The 17,591-nt window shown below is 39.8% G+C and overlaps 1 protein-coding gene across 2 annotated transcripts; it reads right to left on the reverse strand.

Annotated features, from left to right (window-relative positions):
- Positions 1-13,194: 13,194 nt before the first annotated feature.
- On the reverse strand, positions 13,195-15,356 carry LOC306643804 (regenerating islet-derived protein 3-gamma-like; the record flags this gene model as incomplete). 2 transcript variants are annotated; one of them, XM_079110091.1, is made up of 5 exons in its annotated part: positions 13,195-13,262; positions 13,499-13,625; positions 14,266-14,403; positions 14,599-14,717; positions 15,281-15,356. In XM_079110091.1, the coding sequence occupies 5 exons, from the start codon at positions 15,354-15,356 to the stop codon at positions 13,195-13,197; spliced, it is 528 nt and encodes a 175-aa protein (XP_078966217.1). The 2 variants fall into 2 exon arrangements, with proteins under 2 accessions (XP_078966217.1, XP_078966218.1); XM_079110092.1 differs by lacking the exon at positions 14,266-14,403.
- Positions 15,357-17,591: the final 2,235 nt, after the last annotated feature.

Genomic DNA, 17,591 nt, shown 5'->3' on the forward strand with positions numbered 1-17,591 from the left:
CCTGAGAAGCTCAGAATCTCCTGTTAAGGAGCGAATCTATAATCTTTATTAAAATAAAAAAACACAGAGAAGGTGATTTTAGAGGTGGAAATCAAAGCATCTATTATCTTTCTCACAGCAACCCCCCCCCCTCCCATTCCTAAAAGCAAGAAGACCCTCTGAGATACCCTCACGTTCAGATACTTCTCTTGAGAGTCTGGCATTATACAAACCAAGTAACTCAAGGACAGTGCTGAGTGTGGCTAAGGCATCAGTATTTCTAGGACTTTTTGTACAAAAAACGCCCTGGAGCTCCCCAAAATGTAAGGGGAGCAGGCTGTGTTAGAAGGGCCTTCCTCTAGTAAGTCAATTTACCTGTCGGCTGAATCTGAAGTATGCGATCAGACCAGTCAATGGTAGTCCTTTAGAGAAGGATCTGAGAAAAAAGACATATAACATTTGAGCAAGGAGAGGGACAAAGAGTGTCAGAGGGCCTACATAAGGCAATGTCACACTCCCTGACACCAGGAGTACCCTCTTTCTGGTACACTCTGAGAATGGTCACAGATGAGGTCCCCTTCCCATAAAGAGTTTGGCAAATGTTTCAAGTCAGGCTTTCTCCTTCCCTAGAAGCAACCAGATGGCCAGTTCCCATGACCCTGGACAAGCCAGACGGGAGCAGAGAACTTCCAGAAATCACAAGAGCTAATGAGAGGGGGAGGGCAGCAGGAAGACAGGCCGAGAGGGTGTGAGCCTGGGGCAGCACCACCGGCAGGAGACCTGGGCAGGGGAGGTGGCAGGACAGGAGCATTACTGCTTGGGAAAGTGGGGGAAGTAGTTTAAAACGCAAAAGTGTTGACTTGTCCAGAATCACACTGTGAAAGAAAAGGTAGCTAAACACAACTCTTCTCTCCTCCAGTCTATTTTCTCTCCTTTCTTCCTTGTTTTCTTTTTAACAAGGTACTCTTCTCTCTCCGGTCTCTGAATATCTCCCAATTGCAGATTCCTGCTCAGACCCTGTTTTGTCAATTCTCCTGCCATGTCAGTTTCCTGACGTGACTTCTGCTTGTACAGCCCAGTTAACATCTTCCTGTCCTTGCAAACCATGCAATCATTTGAACATTGACATCTCATAAGCAGCTAGAAAGCCCAGGCCATTCTTTTAAGTACACCTTAAGATCAATCAAGATTGATTTCCACCTGTGCGAAAGGATATCAAAGTACTTTGATAGAATCTCCCTAACTAGACCTGCTGGCCTGACCTCAGATTCTGACATCCAGTTCAATTTCCTATTGGTTATTTTCAACATTAGTACTTTTTTCCTTATTTTTGTAATTAAAGAAGGCAGCAAGGTCAGACCTGAGAATTCTTCTCTACAATGTTTAGAGATAGCTAGTCCTTGGTCCCTAGAGAGAACAATTATGACTCACAGGAAGAATTCCAGGCTTTGCCCCATATACTTCTTCCCCTGGAAAACCAGTGTATTTGTTTAACTTTGCTGTGTTACAAATTCCCACTCTCATGCAGGTTATTGACTAAACGCAGTTTCTCTCAGTTGTACAGTGACAACATCAGGGTCCCCATTTCCTTGCTGGCTATCAGCTTAGGTGGCACAGAAACCTGCATTTCTTAGGAAAAGGTCTTCCTTATCTTCTAAAACATCATTGACATATTTATGCATACATGGAGTACATTGTATGCTAATTAGGATCCCAGTCTTGTGTTTGTACATGATATGGAGATTCATTGTGGTGTACTCATACATGTATATAAAAATGTTGTGTCAGATTTGTTTGACTGTCTTTTCTATCCACCCTGGCTTCCCTTCATTTCCCTTTGTCTAATCCACTGAACTTCTATTCTTCCCCTCTGGCCCCCTATTGTGTTAGCATCCACATGTAGATGCTAAGAAAGAACATTTGACCTTTGGTTTGGGGGATTGACTTATTTCACTTAGCATGCTAGTTTCCCGTTTCATCCATGGCAAAATTCATAAAGTCATTCTTTTTTATGACTGAGTAATATTCCATCATATATATATATACCCCATTTTCTTTATTCATTCATAAAGAAGGTCCAGTTACCTCCAATTCAGTACACTAGAAGGGCACCTAGTTTGGTTCCATAGTTTTGCTATTGTAAATTGAGTTGCTATAAACATTGATGTGTCTGCTTCACTGTAGTATGCTGAATTTAAATCCTTTGGGTATATACTGAAGAGTGGAATAACTGGGTCAAATGGTAGTTCCATTCCTTGTTATTTTCAGGAATCTCTATACTGCTTTCCAGAGTATATTGGTTACACCAGTTTTAGTTCCACCAGCAAAGTATGAGTGTAACCTTTTCCCCACATCCTCCCCAACATTCATTGTTACTTGTATTTTTGATTGTTACCATTATGATTCTGATGAGAGGAAATCTCAGTGTAGTTTTAATTTTCATTTCTCTAATTGCTAGAGATGTTGATCATTTTTCACACATTTGTTAACCATTCAGATTTCTTCTGTGAAGTACCTATTCAGTTCCTTTCCCATTTATTGATTGGGTTTTGTTTTTTCTCTTTGTTTTTTTGAGTTCTTTATACTTCCTGTAGTTGAATGCTGTATCTGAGATACGTGTGGCAAAGATTTTCTCCCATTCTGCAGGTTCTCTCTTCATGCTCTTGATTGTTTCTTGCTGTGAAGAAGCTTTTTAGTTTGATGCTATCCCATTTGTTGATTCTTGATTTTACTTCTTGTGCTTTAGAAGTCTTTTTGAGGAAGTCTGTTCCTGAGCCAATATGATGGAGAGTTGAACCTACTTTTTCTTCTAGTATGCACAGGGTCTCTGATCTAATGGTTCACCTTGAGTTGTGTTTTGTGCAGGGTACAATATAGGGATTCGATTTCAATCTACTACATAGGGATTTCCAGTTTTTCCAGTTCCATTTGTTGAAGAGGCTATTTTTTCCCAATGTATGTTTATGGCACCTTTGTCTAGTATGAGATAACTATTTATGCGGTATGTCTATAATTCCATTCCATTATGATCTCATAGAATGCAAGATATTGTCTCTATTTTTTGAACTTGCTAAGAGTTGGTTCCTGGCATAAGATATGGTTTATGTTAGAAAATAATCCAGGAGCTGCTATGAAGAAAGTGTATTCAATCATTGACGGATGAAATATTCTATAATCATATGTTAAGTCTAAATTATTAATTGGATTTTTTTAGTTTAACTTCTTTGTCTATATTTTCTTTGGAAAAGCTACCTAGTAATGACAGAGTCACATTAAAGTCACCCAGTATTATTCTTTTGTGCTTTATTTGATCCTTGAAATTGAGATGAGTTTGTCTGATGTATGTAGATGGCTCAATTGTTTGGGGAATAAATATTGATGATTGTTGCTTTTGATTCTTGTATGATTCACTTAAGCCATATGAAACATCCTTCTTTGCCCCTTCTAATTATTGTTGGCTTGAAATACACTTTTATTTCATATGAGGATAAAAACCCATGCTTGTTTAGGAGATGCATGTGAATGATATTTTTTTCCCATTCTTTTACCTTCAGTCTGTGAATGTCTTTGCCTATGAGGTGAGTCTGTTGGAGACAGTATATTTTGGGGTCTTGTTTTATAATTCAATCTACCAGTCTATGTCTTTTGATTCATGAATTTAGGCCATTTACTTTCAACATTATTATTGATTTTTTACTTTCAATTTTATTATTACTTTCAATGTTATTATTGTTGAAATGGTTTTTATTCCCTGTCATTTTGATTTATTTCTGGTTTTAAATTTGAATTAGTATCTCCTTCGCTTGACTCTTCTTCTAGTGTAGTACCCTCCCTTTGCTGGTTTTCAGTTTTATTTTTTCTTCATAAGATATTTTATTGTGTATGTTTTTTAGTGCAGGATTTCTAGTTGTGAATTCACAATTAAAAACCAGAAATAAATCAAAATGACAGGGAATAAAACCATTTCAATAATAATAACAACATTGAAAGTAATAAAATTGAAAGTAAAAAGTCAATAATAACATTTGATTTGGTATGTATTATTCCAAGACCTCCTAGCTTTTAAGGTCTGGGTTGAGAAATCAGCTGAAATTCAGATTGGTTTTCCTCTAAATATGATCTGTCATTTTTCTCTGGTAGTCTTTAAAATTCTACCCTTATTTTATGTGTTAGGCATTTTCATAATAATGTGCTGTTCTGTGGGTCTGTTGTAGTTTTGTGTTTGAGGTCCTGTAAGCCTCCTGTATTTTATTTTCCATTTAATTCTTAATATTTGGCAAAATTTTAAATATTATTTCATTGAAAAGATTGTACATTCTTTGAGTTGTGTTACTTAGTCTTCATCTATCCTAATAAACCTTATATTTGATCTTTTCACATTATCTCATATTTATTTAAAGTTCTGTTCATGGTCTCAACATCTTTTCTCCGTGGTCAATTTTATTTTCAAGGTTATATATTTTGTTTTTGTTGCCAGAAACTCTATCTTCCAATTGTTCCAGTCTGTGGTGATACTTCCCATTTTTTAATTTGGTTTATTGATTCCTTCATCTTGAAGATTTCATTTTATATGTTTTCAGAATCTCTATCTTCTTATTAAAGTGATCTTTCACTTCCTGTATTTGTCTCTTTTACTCCTTACCCCATCTTTTACCTAGTAGATCAGTTTGACTATAAACTTTCTAAACTTATTCTTATATTTCTTCAATTGGTGTGTTGGTGGAGTCTGTTATTGAGGTATTTTGATTTGTTTGGCACAATAAGTCCCCTTGCTTTTTCATATTATTTGTATGTCTACCCATCTAAAAGTATGAATCTGAGGTAGTAGAGTTTCTATCTGTAAACTTATAGTGTCCCTGAAGTTTCCCAGTATCTTACAGTTTAGGGGAAAACAAATATTAACCACCACCAAGGCAAATGATATATAGCATTATACCAAACAGCTATTACTATGACATTTATGATGTCACAATAAACTGAAATGATGTCATCAGCTTTTGCCCTCAGTAAAATAATTAACTCTGAAAAAGTCTTTGCGATTTTGAAAAGTGAGCAGGGAGAGAACAGAATTGTAGGATGTGATGATTGTAAGGGAGGAGAGAACATAGAAGTAAAAAAAAAAAATTAAAGGAAGAATGAAATAGAACAGTAGAGTTTGGATGTTAGCAGAACAAAAGGAAGAGAATCAAGGGAAGAGCTAAGTGAGAGAGAAAAAAACCACAGAACCACATATACTATTCAAACAAAATATACTAATAAAACATACCAGCCCTCAAAAGACTCAGCCATGTAAAAGTAACTGCCTTCAAAAAAATACTATAAATTAGAAAAAAGACAAATATGTACATGTGTAAATGTCCATAAACCATTCAGCTGATAACCCTCCCCCCCCCAAAAAAAAAAAAAAGTTCTTGATGAAAAGTTAAGGAATTTTTCCCACTGCAGTAGTCAAATATTGTCAATGAGAATGTATGTTCATTGTCTATTCCCAAATGGCTTTCTTTCCATTTCTTCTCGAGATATGTAGTGTGTATAAGAGTATTGGCTACAGGCTGTCAAATCCTTCCTCTTTTTGAGTTGCTCACCAAGTTGCCAGTTGGAGTTCAGAAATTCTCAGTTTCCCTTTTTTGGCTATCTGAGGTGGAGTGGGCTATATTGTGATGTCTGCTCCACCCTCAGGTGGGATTGTTGTAGTGTTCTGTGAGAGAAGTCCCCATAAGTAGAGCTACTGAAGGTGGGGTTTAGCTCTAGATTGGCTCCAGTTTCTTCGTTGAAGGGCAATTGACCTGAAACTTTAAACCAGGGCGCCTCCAGGTCCCAGCAGCTGTGGTTCACTCTGGAAGACTTTACCTCAGGGAATCTCCCCTGGGTTCCACTCCTGTGACAGAGGAGCCAATCCTTTGCCCACTCCATTACCCTTGGACCCCACCTTTCCTGGAGTAATATTTAGTCCCCAAATTCAGTCACTCCTCATCCCACCCTTTTGAATTCCTAGTCAGGCTTGACTCTCCCAGACAGACCTGTAAGTCACTGGTCTCAAGGGAGTGTGGGGAGTCACGTGGGTTTCCACAACCCATATTCCCCTGTGAAAAACCCTTTTCATGTCTGATTTTTTTCCTGGCCCCTTAGGCACACTCTGATATGCAGCTTGGGCTTGTCAGGCCAGTTTTTCAGAAAGAGCTCAGGTTCGCCAGGACTTGGCAACCACAGCCTCTGGCTCCCACCCTGCGACTATAATATGACTCCTTCCTCTGCTCTTCGTGGGCAGCCTGAAGAAACATGGCTTCTTTTCTGAATAAGAGTATTGTACAGCACACCTTCTGGGTCCTGGCAGTGTCTTTAATCTCTGATCTTTTCATACCAAGATACATCATAGGCCTCCTAAAAACGTGGGTTCCCTTTATCCTGCTAACCCTCCACTTTGCCCATATGGGAACTGCTCCCCCAAGTGCTGGCTGTGGCAGCCTCAGACACTTTCTTCCTTGCTCTATTATACCCGACCTCCTGAGTCCCCAATCTACTTTGAATGTCAGTATTAATTCCCAGCAAAGGCCCCCACCCTTTTTTCACTCTCCTCACTAAGTAGCTACCTACCTACTTTCTTGGTTTCTCGCCAAGGAGCAGCCTAGAAAGTGAACCCTCTTCTCAGTCTTCACACTAGCAGCTGCTAGTCTCTCAGTGAACTCTGGCTGAATCCTCTGTCCTTTTACATGAACAGGGATTATGATGTCATCGCACTGAACATTCACAGCTCTGGTAGAATTTTGCCAAACAATCTAGAACTTCAGTACCCCTGAGCCTATCTGAGATATGAGTAAGAAAATCAATTTGAGTGGTACCTTTCAATAAAAAGTGTTAATGATTTTAAATATCTAACCATCAGCACTTCAAAAAATGTTATGAAGATGTCTTTAGAAATGTAGAAAAACTCTAAAAAATAGAAAAATTCTAAAATTTTTTCCTTTAAGTATTCTTAAGGGTAGGCTAATTAAAACAAATAATATAATCCCAAATTTTAATGCTGCTCTGGTTTTTTTTCTCCTACACTTATTTTCTTACACTTTCAAGATTCACTAATCTACAATCATCTTGAGCTACAGAGCATTTAATATTTGTTTTTGTAGAATATTTGTCTAAGATCCTACTGTCTATTTGAGAAAGGTTCTTGAGAAGCTCAGGTGTTCCTAAGGAAAGAATGATAAGCCTCTTCCTTGGTCCCATGAAGGACTAGTCATCATGTCAAGGTAAAGTTGGTAGCACTCATAGATGTTATGCAGTGTGGGAAAGGACAGACAGTGTTGGGCATGGCAAGTGTACAGGAGTCAGTAGGAGAAGTATGCCAGAGGAATAGACCAGGACTACATAACTGGCAGATATAGGCCAAAAAAGAATGAGAAATACACATTTTTCTGGAAAGAGAATACAATGGGAAGAGCAATAGAAATTAAGAAATGCGACTCACTCCCTTTAGTTAAAATCAATTTCTTCCAATATGTTGCAAGAGAAAATTACTTCATGTCGAAAACTGTGAAGGCCCTGAGATTTTACCCCACTTGTACACTAAATCAGCCTGCCTGATGTTGGCAGAAGACAAAGGACTTTATGATTTACAGGACTCTGATAGCATGAGAAGCAGCACATTCACCTTTGTTCACTCTATCCTCAAGTCCAATTAGAGTGATGTAGTCAGATGCCTTCAGATCTGGTCACATTATAAGAGAGGGATACCCCCTGTAATTGTGCTCTGAGAGCTGAGAGAACCTAGATCACTTACAGGGACAATCAGCAAACCTACCTTTTGCCTGAAAGGGAGGCACCTTTCTTATACTGGGGAGAAAGCATGTCCATCTTTATGTAGAAACTATCTTTCAAGCCCACACAGCCCCACCCTTTGCTTTGGGGGAGGAAGCCATCTCTATTTTCAAAAGGTCTTCACTACACAGACATTCTTAAAAGAGTCTGGAACAAACACATCAGGGACCCTGCTTGAAGAAAGTGAAGACATATGGGAGACCCATTGAATATTGTCTCTCAGCTCTTAATATTCTTTTTCTCCCTCAATCAACAAAAGGGCTCTTCCACTTGAGGTTGTCTATGAGCTTTGTTTGTTGTGATACTGGGGATTAAACCCAGGGCAAGGCGAGGCAAGCACTCTACTGCCGAGCCTATGATTTTTGGCAAAAGGTGATTTGTATGGGTCTAATGGTCTGGGGAAGTATTTGTGGGAAGTTGGCAGCAGAGAGATGCTGACTATTTGAAAATCTTTAAAATGATGGAATTGAAGAATGAATGCCCATAAAACATTATAAAACTAAAAGTAGCTTTTGAATCCCCATGATAATCCTTTTGTTCCCCAGTGCTACGGATTGAATCAGGGCCTCATGCATGCCAGGCAAGCACTCTACCACTGAGCTACACCCCCAAGTGCCCTATGATAAATTCCGAGTAGCATCTAAAACATTACAGTCATTTCCTGCAGACAACATCTTCAGTTAACATTTCCCTGATAGCATATCTCTTGGTTTAATTCCAAATCCTACACAACATATACCCCTCATAATGCAACATCTTTCAGCCAAAGCTTATATAAAACATTTACATATGCATCTCCACAACTCAATATAAATACTTTAATAAAATTACAAGTTGACTAAATCAAAAAGTCATACTGCAAGCACAATGGATTACAGATTAGAATCACATATCATTTGAAAGGAATACTAAAGATCAAAAAAGGGGCATGGGTCACAAGCTTTACTGGTACAAAGAGAAGCATCCCAGGGCCTGGCAACTCATACCAAAAAAAAAGAAGAAAAAAAATGTGTCTTAAGAAACATGTCTGTTTTCTACCAATCAGAAAACTAAGTTCTGAAGGATTTTCCACTCTAGCATGACATTTTGCTATTTGTATATAGGTGCTTATCAATTTGGAGAACTACTTGAGACTTGGAGTGGATACTTAAAGTACTCTACATTGTATTTATTATTTATCTATTTTTTATACTATAAATTTTAAATATAAATGATTAGCTGTAAATTCACATCTCAGTCACATGTAGAATGTTTACAATGAAGTCAGATTGAAATTGGAAGAATTTTTGTCATCTTTTATATCCTCATATAGACAAGGAATGACCATTTTTATCCTTTGTGGGGGAAAGGGCGCAAGTTGAACTGTGATGAGGGGTTCTGTAAGAAGGTCCTCTACTGCCTCCATCTCCTTTTCCACATCAACCTTTTCTACTTTAATAAATATGAATGTTTTCTAGTGTCATGTATAATGGCGCAATCAGAAGATGTGATGGACCATCAGTAAGAGAAGTTCTGTTCTCTCTTCTGTTTTCCTCTTCTGTGATTGTCTCCCCAGATGACTTTGGTATTCTCTTGATCCCCCTCTGGGCCACTTCATCCTTCCTTTACAGTCTCTCCTGGGAGGTTTTATTTTGTTCCCTCTGCTTCTCAAGGACATGGGAGCTGGGCACCTGGGAGCACTCAGAAAACAGTGCAGTTTCACTTTTGCCTGAAGAAAAGTTTGTTCTGATTGTAGGCAGGCTGTCTTACGTTGGCAGTCCCAGACCCTGACTGGAAGAGCTTCTCCTCCTGCCAGGCTGCCCTCTGAGCCCACCATCCTGAGTCGAGTCTCAGTGTTCTGGGCTGCTTTGTTCACTTGCTGTGCTGTGATTTGTTTTCCCTCAGGTACTATTGTAACAGTTCTTTCCCATCTAATCTGGGAAAACCATTCAAGTTGAACTGTGATGAGGGGCTCTGTAAGAAGGTCCTCTACTGCCTCCATCTTCTTTTCCACATCAACCTTTTCTACTTTAATAAATATGAATGTTTTCTGGTGTCATTTATTATGGTTCAACCACATTCAATCCAGTAATTGTACCACAATATCACAAATGTATCTAGTTTGCCGAATATCTCTACTATCTTGCATTTTCACTTTAGAAAGGTAAAAATAAGTAGTCCTTTAAATAAATGACTTTAAATGCTCATAACCATAACCTTTCTTTTTCTTACTCTCTTCCTTTTAAGAGAGTCAGAAGACGAAAATGGATGGCAGCAAAGAACTGGTTATAGATTCTCTACATTATTAACCAATCACATAACAGCCACTGGCTTATCGACCCAGAATACCAAAAATCTTATTATAGTTTTAGGTAAATTAAATATTAGGTTGGTGAACTCATTTGTTTTCCCTCAGGTACTATTGTAACAGTTCTTTCCCATCTAATCTGGGAAAACGATTCAAGTTGAACTGTGATTGAGGAGCTCTGTAAGAAGGTCCTCTACTGCCTCCATCTCCTTTCCCACATCAACCTTTTCTACTTTAATAAATACAAATGTTTTCTAGTGTCATTTGTAATGGTTCAACCACATTCAATTGAAAAGAGCATTGAGATCCAGTATAAATCTGACTTAGAAGCATTTTCAAAATATTTAATAATCTAAAATATCACAAATTCTCCAGGTCCTTTTATTTCTCTCTCCTTTCATTACCCAAAGAAGAGGGCAGGATTTTTATTTTATCTTCCCCATATAGCTCTTTTCCCATGTACTTGCTGAAATATTAAATCTCTCCAACTTTTGATTAGAAAATCATGTCACCAAACTTCAGGTGTCATTAGGGCTAGATGGTTATTTTCAAAAGGTGTCTAGGAATGGCTTACTTACAGAGTTATTTAAGCAAAAAGAAATTAAGAAGCACTGATAATTGACAAAGAAAATTGAAAAAAAAAGGTGAAGAAAATTGGAAAGATTATATTTTATAGATGGCAAGAGTCAATGTAAAGTGACAAAAGGAAAGTGGCTGATTGCTGACTAGAGAATGATGGATGAAGAACATCTTCCCTCTCTGTTCATGTCTGTACTTTGATTCTTTTGATGGAAATAATATGGTGTTTGAGAATTAACAGATAAGGAAAAAGACTTGAAGCATTTGATAAGCCCTTTAATCCTATTTGATTATGATGCCAAGTCTTACCTTTTCCCAATTGTCTGCCTGAATGTGTGTGCATTTGTATTTCCTGACCACCTACCTGGCTCCATTGCTCCATCCCTCTTTCTGTAATAGAACCCTGGCATTCCCCCAAGAAACCAAACCCTCCCACCTACTGAGAGATTGGGTTGGCAATGATCATACCCTAAGACCCCAGACAGTTTATAACTCATCTGATTCAATCAACATAACATATTGTCTTTGCTGTCATCATGATACTAAGTTACACAGTAATTCAGTTTTCAACAACTGGCCCATCACATAATCCTGACATGATGATTTCTCAAGTTTGTCTAAAAAGAAAGACGCTCAGAATTTTTCCTTTACACATTTAAAAAAAGAGTCTGAAAGTTTTTCTCTTCAGTATTGATGAGGAATAAGTATCCCCAGCTGCTTCTGGGGATACTGCCCAAGCTGTGAAGGAAAGTCATTAGGAAAAGAAGTATACAGATAAAATGGAAGAGCACACACAAGAGAATCCCAAAGAAATGGCAAGTGAGCCCTGAGTGAAGTTTGTGAGCTACCTTCCTGCTAGATTTTTTTTCAGTTATATGACCCATATACATCTTCATATTTTAAGACCCCTCAGTAGATTATCCATATCACATACAAGTGAGATCAAGCAGTATTTGTGGCTCTGTGCTTAGATTATTTCACTTACTACAGTGTCCCCCATGTTTATTCATGTTGTCACAAATGACAGGATTTACTTCCTTCTAAAAATTGAATGGTATACTGTTGCATGCACACCATGTAAAGAAAATCTATTTGTCCACAGATGGATACTTAGGTATCCATATTTTGGCTGTTATGAATAATGCTACAATAAATAAGGAAGTTGGAGAAATGCTTCTATTCAACATGATGATTTCACTTCCTTTGGATATTTACCCACAGTGGGATTACTGGATCATCTGGTAGATATTTCCAATGTCTTGTGGAAACTCCATACTGTTTTGCATAATAAAAGGTCGAATCCACACAGGAAGGCTCAGTGTCTAGGACTTCAGGGGCCAGTCTAGAGATAGGATGAGCACTGAGATTGAGTCTGTGGGGCTTGTCTGGCATCTGGATTTGCAAGGACTGGCCTGGCTTTGAGGCAGTCCTGGCAGTTTGGTCTGTGGGTACTAGATTAAAGTCCAAAGCTATATAGGACACATTGTTATTGTTGGGAATCTGGAGACTGAGTCCACTGGGCTAGATTGGAGCCTGGGGTCAAGGGGTCACCCTACAGTTTTCTACAACAGAGGACTTCTTGGAACTTGGGGCAATGGGAGCTAGTGTGGAATGGTGGGCCTGTGGACTCAACCCATGGATACCAACCTGGAAGGCCTTTGGGGGCCTGCCAAGTACTGGAATTAACTGGGGTGAGCCTGCTTTTGGGGTCCAGAGTAGATCTGGATATACATTTTGCTTTTCTTCCACTGAACGAAGGATAATTTCCTAAATTCTGTGCAGTCTGGGGTTAGGGAAAGGCTAACATGTACAATGTAAAACTGTCTTTCCTACCATCTTCAATACACCTATTGTTATTTTTTGTTACACCAATGTACTGAAGTCTCTTCTCCAGACTCCTTTACTCTTGCAAAGACTTTTTTTGTTAATGAATTTTTTTTTCAAATGGATATTTCTATGAGGACATAAGTGCTGCGAGTCCTATTCAGCCGTGTGGCTAATGTAACTTTCTAAGAAGTATTGTACTAAACACAATTGGAGCATCTTCAGGGTGGTTGTGTCACACCATTGGTGACATGGCCTGGAGGAATGCATGGGCAGTGGATGTGTGGAAAAGCAATGTTGTCATCTGTCCACACCGACCCCTCCACAAACAGGGACCTCACTCCCATCACAGCTACACTGCTCAGGATGCAACATTAAGCATGTTCCCTTAGGCCTGGGTGGACTTAGGAAGGGGAAAGTTCCTTTACCCAACCACTTTCTCCCATGTCCTCAGGGATCTACTACAAAAATGGTCACAAAAATCATACAAGTATAAGTTAAAATTTTTATTAATTCTCTCTAAGGTCTCCGGTCATGAAATACACAGAAGAGTCGAAATGAGGGTTAGGATGAGGCAAGAGAAGGGAAGATCAGGACAAATTGGTCAATGGGAATGCTGGATGAATACGTCCTTTTAGGGCAGGTCTTTGTACTTGGTCCTTTGTGCATGATGAGCATCATGAGAAACACAGGATGGCAACTTTCCACCTGCCCTAGTCCTTGAACTTGCAGACATAGGGTAACTCTCTGTCACAGCTATAATCTCTCCACTTCAGGAATCCTGGAGAGGAAGAACGGGTAAAGTGAATGGAACTGGTGGATCTTGTGAAGCCAAAGGTTCTTGCCTAGCCATTTTCACCAGTATCCAACTCCACAGGAAGGAAACTCAGAGAATGGAGAGATGAGAAGACAAACCAACGTTGCATTTCTTAGCTCAGGGGTTCCTTGAATGGCAGGCTCAGGAATGGGGAGGACAGGAGGGAAAGACTGGACAAAGGTGATTCCTCTAATGCTTACCTGAGCTCCGTGACAGGCTCCCACAATAACCACGATCTGAAGGTGTGGAAGGATTCCTCTCCCAGTTTAGGTAATTCAGCACATCAGTGCTACTCCACTCCCATCCAGCACCATTGGATTCTTGGCCCTACAGAGTACAGGATGAAACCAGGTGAAGAGTATGGTCATTAGAGCTCTGCTAGCATGGTTCTTTCACCAAAAGACCTATGGTTCCCATTCTCTAATCTAATCTAATGGATTTTGGTCTGCTTTTACACATGCTACCTAGAGCCCTCCACTAGCATGTACTTCCTGAATTCTCCTACTCTAACTGGAATATGCCAACCAATTATCAAAAGAAATTTTGAACAACACAAAGTAATCATATTTTTTCTAAACATAACTTGTGGCATGCAAATAGTTAACTCTGGACCTCAAAGATAATCTCTATTGTATATAAAAAAAATGGGAATCTTAACTTCTGGAGGACTCTTTCATAATAGCCTGTGCAAACTTCCTAAAGCTCAGAGAACTGATTTCTAAAGCCTCATGTGAGAATTGTGTAAAAGTTTACAACAGGCATATTAACTTCATCTTATGACTAGGGATGTCCTCAGAACTCACCTCAAGGACTTCCCTTGGCTAAAAATTCACCCAGAATCTGAACTCTCTCTTCCCTAATGTTCTTTGTGGCAGACACAATAAACTGCCAATAGCCCCTTGAAATATAACAAACAATATGACTGACAATAGCCCCTTGAAATATAACAAACAATATTGAATCTTACCAGCGTGGGATCATGGAGACCAATCCAGACATACTGGTAGTTGTTCACACTGCTCTTGACCAAGGAGGACACAAAGGATGCTTCGGCCCCACTGAGCACAGAAACAAGGTGTCCTTCAGACCGTTTCTGGCAGGCCAACTGCATGGTTGGGAAACAAGAAAATAAGAGAGAGCCTGAGACCTTAGTAGAGATGGACAGGGCAGAGTTATATAGGATAAAGAGAATTGATAAGGGTGTTCATTCTCATTCCACGAATCCTGGAGGTTGGAGACCCTGACCCTGAGACACACGTGACCTTTCCCCTGTCACCCCAGCCCCACCCTCAGCACTCACATCTGCATCTACCCAGGATTTGGGTGTGCTAAACAAGGCATAGCAGTGGGAGGCATAGGCCTTGGATCCTTTGGGACAGCTGATGCGAGGAGAGGGCACTTCCTTCTGGGTGTCTTCACCTGGGTGGAGGAAGATACAGAGAGGGATGGGGTCAAATGAAGAATGGAGGTTGGTGGGAAGGACAACTTAGGGAATGTTTATGAGGTCTCCTTCTGGGAGGGAAACCACAAGCCTCATTACCTCTCAGCTCTGCTCATGCTTTCAGGAATTTTCAGTCTCACGGGGGTCAGCCATGCTGTGGAGCACTTCTTCATTTCACTCTTTCCCCTTACTCAATAGTCCACGACTCCTCCCAGTCTGGGCTGACAGTCCCCACAAGGGACTTCTCCAGTCTTTCACTTTTCCTTGCACTTCATTATGGTCCTTTCACACTTGCCCTCTTTAACCCACTCACAAATTTAAAATTTCTGACAAAGTGGAAAGCCACCTCTTTCCATTGATGATGCACCACTCTGGGGCCTCCCACCACTGCCAACCTGAAGGAAGGCAGGGCCATGGAGGGACAGCAGGCAGTTTCACTGAGTGTGGGCACACCTCTCCTTACCCCATAAAGGAGCCTTCCTCCCCTACCTGGATCTCAATGCTCACAGGAAACCTAGTGCTAGAGGCAGAGAGATCTCACCTTGCACCTGAGACAGGAGCATGAGGCAGGAAAGCAGCATCCAGGACATGCTGGGCAGGGCCATGGGAGACAGCATCACGTCTGTGAGTGAGGAGACAATCAGATCACTGAAGGAAATGTGCTCAGAGGGAAGACATGCAGAGACCTCACTGCATCTTGCCTTTCTTTTGTCCAGTTCTGCACAGATATGTTGGTGTTCTTGCTATCCATGCCCTTCTGTAAACCTGGAGCGAACTGGAAAATCTGTGTTCTCTGGTCTTGCTGAGAGCCCCCTGGCCAGCCTTTGCTTAGTCCCCAGAACTTCTATGCTCTTTGAGGACGGGAACCACCCCCATCTTGCTGCCCTCTCTGGTGATGTGTGAGGTCCATCCCCTGCAGGGCTCAGCTCAGCTTCTTTCAGCTCTCACTTACCTGTCTTGCAAGGATCTGGGATGCTTTGTTGGGGCGAGAATAGCTGGACTTTTATAAGAGGATCTGAGGGAGGGGTGTTGGAAGGAGTGGGTGGAATGTGTGCACAGGCGGGGGTCATGGGAAGCCTTTGCATGGATTCAAAGGATTCCCACCAAAGGGAGGAGAGTTTTCCTGGCAGACCTGGGAATCAGAGCAGCTGTTGCCTGCTTCCTTTTAGCAGGCCAGCTCTATCTCTAGGGCAGGTGAAGTTTGAACTTTCCCCACCCCTCCCAGATATCCCATTCTGAGAAACCCAAGAGAATGACTGTAGCCCTAAGGTAGAAATTATGCTGTTACACAGTGTTGCAAATATTATGACCTTGTGTATTGAAGGAAATGAATATCAGCGGTGCATTTTAGATCATCTGGAGGAAGTTGCTCATGTGGGCATATGTACACTTTTCTTTATACTTGTCTAGTAACATTTAATACAAATTAATAAATATGAATTGAGTGGATTAGGGTTAGAAATTGGAAGTATTGGTGATCACCTTGTTGTTGAAGGCAAAGAAAGAATTTAAACTCAGGCAAGAAGTAATGACTTAAGAGTTCCTATATCAACTTTGTGGCAAGATGCAAAGGAACCTGGAATTAATCTTGTAAGGTCAATAATTCAGCAAGACTCTAAGGAACAGAAGTTGAATGGACTTTCCTTCCAGCTGCCTCTGTGTGGGAGGACTGGGAAGCAACTCCTGGTTCATTTTAATTGTGAGCTGACAGTTTGATACCTCTGAGTAGCATCCTCAGATTTTGATCACATACTCAGGGATCTTCAAGACCCTTTCATAGTGGTTCGAAGTTTTAATTTTCAGTGTTTGAGTAAAATGTTATTTGCGTTTCTACTGTGTTGACATTTGCAGTTGACTGTGTTAAAGAAATGGTGGTTAATTGTCCTGGAGCTTCAGAATTAATGAAGGTAGAGTCATTAACCTGTGTCCCTGTAACCATGCACTTGGAAAAAGCAAAGATGTTTTCACTTAAATGTGCTCTTGAATTTGGTGAAACATAATGGCAAATAAAATGAGTCTCAACTCTTTCATTTTAATGATCTGTATGACTCAATGGGTAATCTGCATATAGAGGTTCTATTGAGAAAAATAAGCCCAACTGAAATAAGGAATTGTAATTCACCTTTTCCTTCAATATCTGTTTCCTCCAAAAACAGACTGATGACATTCTAGTATCAAATAGGGGTATTTTGCTAACATTTTCAACATGTTCAGTGTTAATGAGTACTTTTTAAAAAATTCCTGTTTTAATGCTTATTATTTTAAATACCAGTAATTCACATGAATAAAAATTCCTTGGGGTACTCAATTATTTCTTTTGCTGTACTGGGGATTGAGCCAGGGGTGCTTTATCACTGAGTTACATTTCCAGTGCTTTCTGTAAATTTATTTTTTATTTTGACACAGGGTCTTGCTAAGTTTCCCAGGTAATACTTGAGCTTGCTGTCTTCCTACCTCATCCTCCTAAGTAGCTGGAAACATGTGCCACTGTGCCTGGCCATAGTTTTTAAGACTATAAAAGTGTCTTGTGATTAGAACAGCTTGAGAGCTGCTGTCTTACATATAGCACCAACTCCAAAGAATACAAGAGATTAAGACATATTTTTATGTTACAACACATGGATATAATCAGCAAAGTTCAGAAGGTCAGAAACTCTGTGATAAAAATCTCCATTTCCCTAGAAAATGAGTATAATAAACTAAAGCAATATAAAACTCTTGACATGCAAGAAATACTCACATGGTTAGATCCTGATTCAAGCAAAACAAAGTTAAAAACTTTTATGAGATTATTAGGTATAAGTTCCTCTCTCCCTTAAGACATTACTGTCACTCATTTCACTTAGTAAAGT

Source organism: Sciurus vulgaris (assembly GCF_902686455.1).
Source record: "Sciurus vulgaris genome assembly, chromosome: 14".
NCBI lineage: Eukaryota > Metazoa > Chordata > Mammalia > Rodentia > Sciuridae > Sciurus > Sciurus vulgaris.